Here is an 11,510-nt window from a genome sequence, read left to right on the forward strand (position 1 = left end):
TCCACCAGCCACTCCTCGGAAGGAAGGTTGGGCAATCTACTTCCGTAGTGATACTGCCTCAGAAACCCAAGGAGGGGTCGCTATGAGTTGGATCCGACTCAACGGCAGTGAGTTTTATATATATATATATATATATATATGATATATATGATTAGCTAAGAATAGGTAACATTCCTTGAGACTTAACCAAGTGCCAGGCATTACTCTAAGCATTTTACATATTTTAATTAACCTAACTTCATGAAATATGTAAAATGATCCTCAGTTTTCAGGTGAGGAAATTGAGACACAGAGACATAAAGTAATTTGCCTAAGGTCACACAGTTAGTAAGGGGTAGAACAGGTATTTGAACACAGGACATATGGCTTTGTGGCTGCCATGCTCAACCACTGTTACATTGTACATATACTCCCTTAATCCAGCTATTTCTTTTTTCAGAACATTAAAGCATGGTGGAATGTATTGGAGCAGCTGAGTAACTGCATTAGGAATGTGGTCTGCTTCCCACATATAAGCAGCAGCCTTGGGAATGGTCTCTAGCTTATGGCACACTTGGACCCTGCATGTAGTCTTGTTGTTGTTCAGCAGCCTGCCATGCTCGCCAGCCTTGGGACTTACAATGGACTTAAGTTAACGGCCTACTGTGTGGTTTGGCAATATCAGGACTGTGCCTTTTTACTTGTTAACCTTGGGCTTCTCAGACTCAGCAACCAGCAACTGTCTGAGTGAAGAAATGCCTCTAGCTCCAGTGGGAGGATGTACAGGAGGCAGAGCTGGACCCCAAAGTTGAGGGGCTTTTACCCAGCCCCTAGAGTCTGGCACTTTGAACTTGGACTTAAAGCCTCCAAATTGTGAGAGAATAAACTCCTGTTTGTTCAGGCCATCCCATTTGTGGTATATTCTTGTCAGAGTGGCACTAGTTAACCAGAACATCCAGTCATGGGGTTTTTAGTATTCTGTTGAGCTGTAATCCACACTGAAGACTGTAGTCTTTGACCATCAGTAAGAACTTCAAGTCATCTTCACTTTCAGCAAGCAGGTTGTGTCATCTACATATTGCATATGTTAAATGAGTCTTCCTCCAATCCTGATGCCATGTTCCTCTTCATATAGTCCAGCTTCTCGGATTATTTACTCAGCATACAGATTGAGTAAGTATGGTGAAAGGATACAAACCTGATGCACTCCCTTCCTGATTGTAAACCATGCAGTGTCCTCTTGTTTTGTTTGAAAAATAGCCTCCTGGTCTATGTACAAGTTCCTCATGAGCACAACTAAGTGTTCTAGAATTCTCATTATTCACAATGCTATCCATAATTTGTTATGATCCACACAGTCGAATGCCTTCGCAGTCAATAAAATACAGGTAAACATCTTTCTGGTGTTATTTGCTTCCAGCAAGATCCATCGGACATCAGCAATGATATCCCTCATTCCATAGGTGACAAAAGGTTTTTCTAGGTTTTAATGGTTCAATTTTGTTCATAGTGGTTTTTAAAATAATTCATAAGCAATAAATGTGCTTATGAATGTACAGTATTCCAACTGTACTTCCTCAGGCAGATTTGTTGGTTCTTCTGAATCCAGACTGAATTCCCTGTCAATATATTGCTGCAAATGTTTTTGAATTATCTTCATCAAAATTTTACTTTCATGTGATATTAATGATATTGTTTGATAATTTCCACATTCTGTTGGATCACCTTTGGAATGGGCACAAATATTGATCTTGTCTAGTTAGTTGGCCAGGTAGCTGTCTTCCAAATACTTACATATACACATACATACATACATAGAGAATTAAAAAAAAATTAAAAAGACAGCTTTTTAAAAAGTTTTGTTGTTGTTTTGTGCTATTGAGTCCATTATGACTCATAGCAACCCTATGCACAACAGAACGCAACACTGCCTGGTCCTGCGCCATCCTTACGATGCTTCCTATTCTTGCACCCATCGTTGCAGCCACTGTTGCCAATCTTTCTCCTTGAGGATCTTCCCCTTTTTTTTGCTGACCCTCTACTTTACCTAGCATGATTCTTCTCCAGGGCTTGGTCCCTTCTGACAAGATGACCAAAGTAGGTGAGACTAAGTCTAGCCATTCTCACTTTTAAGGAGCATTCCAACTGTACTTCCTCCAAGACAGATTTGTTGGTTTTTCTGGCAGTCCGTGGTATTTTCAGTATTTTTCAGCAGCACCATAATTCAAAGACATCAACTCTTCTTTGCTCTTCCTTATTCATTGTCCAGTTTTCACATGCATATGAGGCTACCAAAAAGACAATGGCTTAGGTCAGGTGCACCTTAGTCTTCAAAATGACAGCTCTGCTCTTAAACACTTTAAAAGAGATCTTTTGCAGCAGATTTGCCCAGTGCAAGGCGAAATCTGATTTCTTGATTGCTGCTTCCATGAGCGTTGATTGTGGGTCCAAGTAATATGAAATCCTTGACAATTTCAATCTTTTCTCCATTTATCATGGTGTTGCATATTGGTCCAGTTGTGAGAATTCTTGTTTTATGTTGAGGTGTAATCCATACTGAAGGCTGCAGTCTTCGATCTTCATCAGTGCTTTAAGTCTTCTTCATTTTCAGCAAGCAAGTTGTGTTATCACCATATTGCAGGTTGTTAGTGAGTCTTCCTCCAATCCTGATGCTGTGTTATTTTTTATATAGTCCAGCTTCTTGGATTATTTGCTCAGGATATAGATCTAAAAAGTTTTAGAGTACCATTTTTCACCCATCACCCACTAGTAAAGATGTACAAAGTTTGATGATTGTTGGGACACTCTCCTACACTGCTGGTGAGATAGTTAATTGCTATGACCTCTTTGGTCATATGACCCAGCAATTTTATACAAGATGATTCACTGCAGCCCAAGTAGCAGTGGCATAAGATGGCAACAACCTAAAAATCTTCATCAATAGGGACTGGTTGAATAACTATAGCATATCCTTCCCATGGAATACTTTAGTTATCAATGCCTGTTGATGCATAAAGTAGCTCTTGAACTATGCACTAGAAACTAACATTGGTGGCCTCTGGGATGGGACTGGGTGGCCGATAGGGATGGAGAGACTTTTAACCCACCTTTTAGACTTGATGAATGTGTTATCTACCTCCATTCCTACCCCCAAATGAAACAAACAAAAAGTCTTCTGGTGGCAAAAGGTATATAATAGTTTTTAACAAATAGGAAACTTGAGATCAATCCCAACCAAAGGGTCATTAGATTAAGTCATATGAGGATCATTCAGAGAAATTTCAAGAGTTGAAGGCCATCTGACTTTTCCCACCCACCTTTTTTCTCCACACAGAACACAAGGGAAAAGAACGTGACAGTACAAAAAAAAAAAAAAAAATGGAGATAAGAAACTTGTAGACACACACTTTATTGTGGCTGGCTTGTAGTAAAACATTTAACCCTTCAGTATGTACATTTTTTTCTTTTCTTTTTTCCAGACCACAGTATGATCTGCAAAGGCTTTTAGCCTCACCCATGTCAGTCTAGTCAATGGTTGCCTATTTTATAGTTCAACTAGTTAAGGAAAAAGTTAGGAAAGTCTGGTCTTAACATCTCAAATTAAGGGCTGCAAAATTTGCAACCCATTAGTATAAAGTGCTTATTGTCAGTGCAAAAAGGAAAAGCAGATGCCAGGGAATGATGTTTCCTGGGAGACAGATCCATTCCATGACTCAAGGAAGAAGCAACTTGTCAAACATCCCCTAATAGGGAACTAGTATTTCCTTGTAGTCTGCTTCTTCTCTAACAGGAGTAAAACTTTCATCGACAGGTGCCCACAATAGCTGTTTATTTTAATATTAAAAACCTGGCTAGGAGGGAAATCCACAGGGTTCCTAAGCACCAGAGACACCAACTTCAGCTTCCAGTTCCTATCTGCTGCATCATTCCAATGAGATCAACAGGCTGAGTCCTGACTCACGGGAGGCTCAGAGCTTTTCTTTAGGCCCCTCTGTTTGCAAATCGAAGTCACTGAGAATGATAGACCCTTCCTAAAACACACTCACAAAATAGTGCATATTAAAGAACCACTTCACTCAGTTTTCCACCAATGGCACTTGACCTTTGTCCCCTTGTTCTCTTGTTCCCATAGGCCCAACTCAGTCTCTGAGACACAGAAAAGTGCATTGCTTTCCCAATGACCCCTGGGTATCTGCATGTCCATCCTGTGGTCTTGAGGAGTCTGAAGGGAAGCAGGAGAGAAGAGGAAGTGGTTTCCCACCCAATTCAAGGGGCATACAAGGGACTGTAATTCAAATAGTCAAGATATTCAATCCCAGAATCCTGCCTGCCATTTTCACTCCCTGACTTTAAAAAAGGGAGCCACGTTCTCTTACCCATTGACTTTGCAGCAGAGGTGTTCAAATGAGCCAGCTCTGTGCTTGTGGGCAACTCACCTGGGTCCCTACTGGAGAGGTTCGCCTTTTCTTCCCCTCTGGGTTACTGTGATGGTGCCCCTCCTGCCTGTGTGTCCGGATCCCTGATCACTTGTATCTGCATCTGCAGCTTTAAGATGCCAGCAACCTCAGGACCCTTGTACTCAGACTACCTTCCAAAGACTCCCATTAACTCTTTGTGCTTGTCAGAGGAGACACCTGGGAAACAACTTTAATCCACAGGTGATCCTGACCCCAAAGCCATCTCTGAATTTTGGGAAGGGAAGCAAGGCAAGAAGAGGTAATGCCTTTGGGGCTGCTTGGTAATTTTCTGTAAAACCCTTCTAGTTTAGAGGAGCTACTAAAGCATCTTCGCATGGAGGGTGCTGTGCACAAACAGGACGACCCGGGTTAAGAACCAAAATGCAGGAAAGGTTTTCAGGTAGGCAAAAGGCTAAAGTAAAGTGCCTCTTCACAATGGAAGAGTTTCATTTGCTCAGAAATGCTTGGGCGTAAACATGAGTGCACAAGAGCATGCACGTGTGTGTGCACGTGTGTGTACACACACTCACTCACTGAGGTAGAAAGAACTGGTCATCTCCAAACAAACACACACCCCACAATTTTACAGAAACATGGCACTTGTGTGAAAGGGCTTATCCTTGCCCAAAGTGGCAGGCAGGGGCCAGTCCAGCTCTTTCCGACTGGGGAGCAGAGACGAGGCAGGCCTGCTCTGCGGAGGGAAAGAGCTGGAAGCTTCACCACCCCTCCTGTTGCCACAGTTCTCAGAATGCGTTTTCTGGCCCCACTGCCCAGGGTCACTTCTTGGAGCTTGAGCCGTGGGCTCCCCGGATGTGGCTTGACAGAAGCCACTGGGCACAGATATCTTGCACCACGGCATCCCCGTTGCTTTTGGCAGCCTGCTGCACCTGCTGGACCAGTGCAGTGGCCCGCGGGTGTTCCTGCTTCACAGCAACCAGGTAGGCGGAACGCAGTTTGCAACACGTCAGGTAGGCCTGCACCTGGCAATCAGACACAGGCAACAGTGGGAAGGAGAGCACTGCCAACCAATCACCCACAGATACACAGGGCTGGGGTAGAGAGCGCAAGGCAGATGAGACTTCGCTGCTCACGCACCAAATTAATAATGCCTTTTAATGCAGTATCTCTTCACTCTGGACACAAAGCTTCTATATTGTACTCCTTTACGGTACAAAAAGTTATTAAAAATATGATCCTGGATAGAGTGGGAGAACAATGTGGAATAAAACTCAAAATCATAAAAAAAAAAAAAAAAAAGACCAGATTTTGCCCCGGCCGGAAAGAGCTTGGGAAAACCCCTGAGACTATGACCTCTAGTTATCCTTCAAGTCTCAAACTGAACTCACTCCTATGGCTTCCAGCCAAATGGTAGACAGGCTGGGTGAACATTTACATCACGTAAATCCACTCCTTGGGCTGATCAATCGTGGAAGAACAGAAGGGCAGTGTTTGCACAGGGAGATAGCTTGGGGGGCAGGAGTGCATGGGAAGGAAGGATACAGGGAAGAAGTAATTATGAGGAGGAAGTGGGAAGAGAGCAGTTACATTGTGGAGAATTGCAGTCAATGTCATGAAACAAATGTGTATGAAATGCTGTATGGAAAATGAATTTGCTCTGTAAACTTTCACCCATATCACAATAAAAATTAAAAATGAAAGTTATTAAAAATAAACCAAGAATTTTCAAAAGGAAAAGGTAGAAGGCAGAGTCTGGCCTCTGCCCACTCCCTTGATGCCTTCATCTTCACTACTCTCGTCACTCCAGCTTTCTTCCTGGCATCAGAGCCAGCACCGTCACTGTCCAGAAATTGTCATTCTAGTTCTGTGAATGATTATTTGATTAATGCCTATCTCTCTGATTGGACTTTAAGTTTCATGAGGTCAAGAATAATGTCTTCTTCCACCTTTGTATTCCTGGTACCTAGCACTAGGGTCTAGTATGTAGTAGGTGTTCAATAAATATGTATTAAATGAATGATCGAATGAATGTATGATCATATCTCCTCCCCTACAATGAGCACAAAGATCTCCCTTCTCCATTTTTTGTTTCCAATCTGCTGAGTAAACCAAAAAATCAAACTCACTGCCGTCGAGTAAGATCCAATTCATAGTGACCCCTCCTTGGGTTTCTGAGGCAGTATCACTACGGAAGTGGATTGCTCAATCTTCCTTCTGAGGACTGGCTGGTGGATTTGAACCACCAGCATTCTGGTTAGCAGTCAAATGCCTCAGACACTACGCCACCCAAGCTCCTAATCTACTAAGTAGAAGTCCTTTAACAAGCTGTGTAGTGTCTAGGGTCTTAAAAGCTTGCAAGTGGCCACCCAAGGTGCAAAGTTGATCTTTATTTGCCTGGAGCAACAGAGGAAAAAGTCAGGAATAGGAGAAGGATATGGAATGTGTTGCTAATTGCCTCCATGAACAACTGCCACCTCTGTTATGAGACCAGAAGAATTGGATGCTTCCTGGCTGCCATCACTGGACATTTTGATCAAGGACTCCATAGAGGAATCCTGATCAAAAGATGGAAAACGCACAACAGAATTTCATATTCTCATGGACTCCATACTTCCTGGAGCCACGAAGGCTAGATGAACCCCTGAAACTATTGTCCTGAGAAAATCTTTAAACCTTAAACTGAAAACACCTCCTGGAGTCTTCTTAAAACTAAACAATACTTTAGAAGAAAGACTGGGCAATCTACTTCCGTAGAGATGATGCCTTGGAAACCCAAGAAGGGGTCACCATGAGTCGGAATCGACTTGATGGCAGTGAGTTTGGTGTTTTCAGTTAATTAGTAAAAAGTCTGCCTTGAGCATTATGCGCTTTTGAGAACTATCTATATGGGATCACATTGACAACAGCCACTTAAAAGATTACATAGGGACCTCAGGGGGCAGTGAGTTTCTGCTAAGGAAGGAGTAACAACTCAGAAGGGAGAGTGACAATGGTTGTACAATTTGAAGAATGTAATTGATGTCATTGAATTGTACATGTAGAACCTGCTAAACTGGTTGTATGTTTTGCTATGTTATACTTTCAATAATAATAGAAAATTAATTTTAAAAAAAAGAAATGCGAAAAGATAATCCTTTAGGAAGGAATTTTGTGGAGGAAAATGCATATATACAATTAGAAAAGGTTAATTAAGCTCTAACTCCAGGTTGACTTGACTTCATTATTTGCATCAGGAGTAGCTCCCAGTCTCTAGAACCCTCTCTGTCTTATAAAACCCAGGCGAGGCGGGAGCTCCTTCCTTCCCTGGCCTTGATTTCAGCAGCACTGCTGCCTGGTTAGGAGCTCTGGTAGCATAGTGGCTAAAGCACTTGACTGCTAACCAGAAGGCTGGCGGTTCAAACCCACCAGCCACTCCTCGGAAGGAAGGTTGGGCAATCCTACTTCCGTAGTGATACTGCCTCGGAAACCCAAGGAGGGGTCGCTATGAGTCGGGGCCGACTCGACGGCACATAACAACAACAACAAGCTGCCTGGTTAGCCAGTGTCCTAGGCTATGCCTGCAAGGCTCTTGTGAGCCATCAGTGAGCTTCCACTAGCAGCTGTCTTTCTGCCGTGACAGTCCCTCCTGGTTAGTGGAAGGGGTCTCCTCTCTTTGTGTTTCAATGCTCCAATTTCTTTTTGTCTTGGTCACTAAAGTCTTTCCCGTTTAAGCTCAATTACAGATAATCTCCTAGAAGTCAGCAGATATCTGTGTTCACTAAAGTGACCAAGTCCTACTGTGTGAGGCATCTCCTCTCTGCCCTGGGATGTTAGCTCTCACCCAGTCCTTGTAGGGCCCACTGAGCACTCATTTCTGTTAACTGTGTATCACAAATGTATTAATATATATCACAAACTGGCAGGCAAAATTCCTAACAAGACAAGAAGGGCAATTTGCAAAAAAGTTTGCAACCTGTCACTGTCGAGTTGATTCTGACTCATAGCAACCCTACAGGATAAAGTAGAATTGCCCCATAGGGTTTCCAAGGCTGTAATGTTCATGGAAGTAGACTGCCACAGCTTTCTCTTGTGCAGTGGCTAGTAGGATTAAACCACTGACCTTCTGGTTAGCAGCTGAGCTCTTAACCACTGCATTACCAGAGCTCCTGTGTTTGCAATAGCTGAATAAAGCTGATTTTTCGCAAGACTCTGTGGCCTGAGATCACCTTAGTGCATCAGAACCGCTGCAGAGAGAAAAGCCTGAAAAAGTGGCAACAAATGTATTGATGTTAGCAATGTATGTATTCCCTAGGGGCAAAACCTCTGTCTGCTGATTGTGAAGCTCAGTGAAGGCTCAGAAGAGAACCGCAGTCTGCAAATCAGGAACCTGGGTGTCCGTCCTGCCTGTTAGTTTCTCATTCCGGTTCTTGGGAAGAATTGCTCTACGTTTGAAAACGTGAAGAGCTTTCTTCCAACTTTTCCATGGGATCTCATTTGGATATTGCAGAAATAAATAAAGGTATGTTTAGAATGTCCTTCTTATCCCTCAACTGAAAAATGCCCTGAAAAAAACTCAGCCAAGGTGTCAGCAATATAGCCACAGCAGCTCTGTGGTTGTGTAAGAAGCTGTTTCTTTATGAACAACTTATCTGCCAGATCATTCCACTGCTGGTGCCAAGGACAGCTCAAAGTCTGGCTCGGTTTTCCTGGGCCCCTCCTGACCTCTGGGTCATCCTCCAGATGGCAAGGGGATCAATCCTGTGGTTAGCCACAAACAGGGCAGCAGATAATACTTTCAATTTGGCTGGCACTTATCACAGAGGCAACATGAAGTGAAGGTTTGCTGATTTTTGATTATACAGGGAAGAACCCAGTAACTTCAGGGAAGAAGTCTGTTCTGGAGAATGGGAAATTTGGTCAAAAGGCAGAGTAGGGCTTCTTCTTACAATAAAGGGTTACCACCTCCCTGCCTGCCCCCAGAAGAATGCTGATGAACAGCACTTTGTAACTGCTGTTCCATCTTTTGGAACCACATTCAATCAGTCACCCTAAAGATGAAAGTGAGGGATTTCCTAGGGCTCTCTGAGACAGTACCCTGGTATAAAATGGAAACCCAAGAGTAGCCTAGGACATGCTTGCTCTGGGGATAAAGAAATGGGAAGGCAAAGGCTCATGCAGATGGTTACCATCATGTAGATAGCCACTGCTCCCCTCTCTGTTCCCTCCCTTCTAGTCCCCTATCCAAATATCCAGCCCACCTCTGGACAACAAAGCAGCTGAGACACAGGTGCTGCTGTGGGGAGCAAGGGGAAGAGGGAAAAAGGCAAGTTCATTAGCATCACCAGGGTTTGGTGATGATGCTACTCACCTTGTTGTCATCGTTGTGGATTGCCTGGATCAGGCCCTCCAGCTCCTGTGCAGAAGAGAAACATGGCAGGTATAAGACGGAGGAGAATCTCCCAGCATGGGAGCCACGCCGCAAGCTAGCCTCAGCACAGCCATTCTGACTCCAGGCTGGGGATGTCTGCTTGACTCTTCTTTTTAAACTCAACTCCTGGTATAAGAGCAACAAAGGAAATCTAACAGATAACACTAAGCTTGGGGACACTGAGGAAAAGTCACAGCTTCCAAAAGGCATGTTCTTGGTTTTTACAAACAGATATGGTTCTGTTCACTCCACAGAGGAGCTATAGGGGGAATTTTTTAAAGCATCATGCTTCAAAGGCCACCTTCCTCCCCACTCTGACCTCCTCTAGAATCACAGGGAGAAGCTCAACTCTGTTGCTCCATAGATACTGCCAGGTGTAAACTGTATTAGACAATGAGATATTGAGGGACATTTTCTGGGTAGAGAGGTATCACCATGAACTCTTCTTCGCCGAGAAGGTTTGATTAGAATAGGAGCATTATTGTAGAGGGGTCAGAAAGATAAAGTTATCTTGTAGAGTTTCAGATACACTGTGGCAGACAGAAAAATGAGGAGTGGGATATAAAGACTGTTGTGGATTAAATTGTGTCCCCCCAAAATTTATGTTGTAAATACTAACCTCTATGCCTATGGTTATAATCCCATTTGGGAATGGGCTGTCTTTGCCATGTTAATGAGGCAGGATTTTAGTGTAGGGTGTATCTTGAGTTGTTCTCAATTGAGATATAAAAGAGATTAAACAAGCCAGCTAGCGAGCAGAGATGGGGGAAGACACATGCTAAGTCACACAAAGATTACCACAGAGCCAAGGAATAAGGACCTTCTCCCAGAGCTGACAAAGAGAGAAAGCCTTCCCCTAGAGCTAGCATCCTGAATTCAGACATCTAGCCTCCTAAACTGTGAGAAAATAAATTTCCATTTGTTGAAGTCACCCACTTGCTGCATTTTTGTTATAGCAGCACTAGACAGCTAAGATAGCAGACAATGAAGTAGACAGGAGGAGGTGAGAGGTATAGGAGTGAGCGCACCTGGGGTGGAATTCTCTTGAATGCTTCCAGGCAGTTGAGGAGGATGGTGTCCCCATCACTTTTGGCTGCCATGCCTGACTCACTGACACACTTCAGTAGTTGCCGGATCTCACTGTATTTCTCTCTCTCTACCAACTGCCGGGCAGCTCTGCAGTAGGTGAGGGCAGCATCTAGTTGGAAGTCCTACAAGAGAACATGGGATGGTGGGCTTAAAATAGTAGGAGGCATCAACAGTGGGAAGTGGGGGCAACATTTCAAAACTTCTACTATGCTTAGTAAAAAATTTACAATATAGCAGTGAAACACTGATATAGTGCTAGAAGATGAGCCACTCAGGTCAGAAGGTACTTAAATACGACTGAGAAAGAGCTGCCTCCTCAGAGTAGAGCTGCCCTTAATGATGTGGATGGAGTAAAGCTTTTGGGACTTCAATTTGCTGATGTGTCATGACTCAAAATAGGAAGAAACAATGGCAAACATCCATTAATAATTGGAACACAGAATATATGAAGTATGAATCTAGGAAAACTGGAAGTTGTCAAAAATGAAATGGAACACATAAAGATCAATATCCTAGGCATTAGTGAGCTGAAATGGACTGTTTTGGGCCATTCTGAATAGACAACCATATGATCTACTGTTCCAGGAATGACAAATTGAAAGGGAATGGTGTGGCATTCA

The 11,510-nt window shown here is 43.3% G+C and overlaps 1 protein-coding gene across 1 annotated transcript in view; it reads right to left on the reverse strand.

The window, feature by feature from the left end:
• Window positions 1-5,212: 5,212 nt before the first annotated feature.
• Window positions 5,213-11,510, reverse strand: part of ZFYVE26 (zinc finger FYVE-type containing 26) — a 101,664-nt gene continuing 95,366 nt past the window's right edge. Inside the window, exons 39-41 of the mRNA XM_007942311.2 lie at window positions 10,830-11,012; window positions 9,742-9,786; window positions 5,213-5,416 (exon numbers count right to left, since the gene is read on the reverse strand). Coding sequence (XP_007940502.1) covers window positions 5,213-5,416; window positions 9,742-9,786; window positions 10,830-11,012 — 432 coding nt within the window. The remainder of the gene's footprint in view (window positions 5,417-9,741; window positions 9,787-10,829; window positions 11,013-11,510) is intronic.

Source organism: Orycteropus afer, unplaced genomic scaffold (assembly GCF_000298275.1).
Source record: "Orycteropus afer afer isolate SDZICR_OR568_19922 unplaced genomic scaffold, OryAfe1.0 scaffold00088, whole genome shotgun sequence".
Lineage (NCBI taxonomy): Eukaryota > Metazoa > Chordata > Mammalia > Tubulidentata > Orycteropodidae > Orycteropus > Orycteropus afer.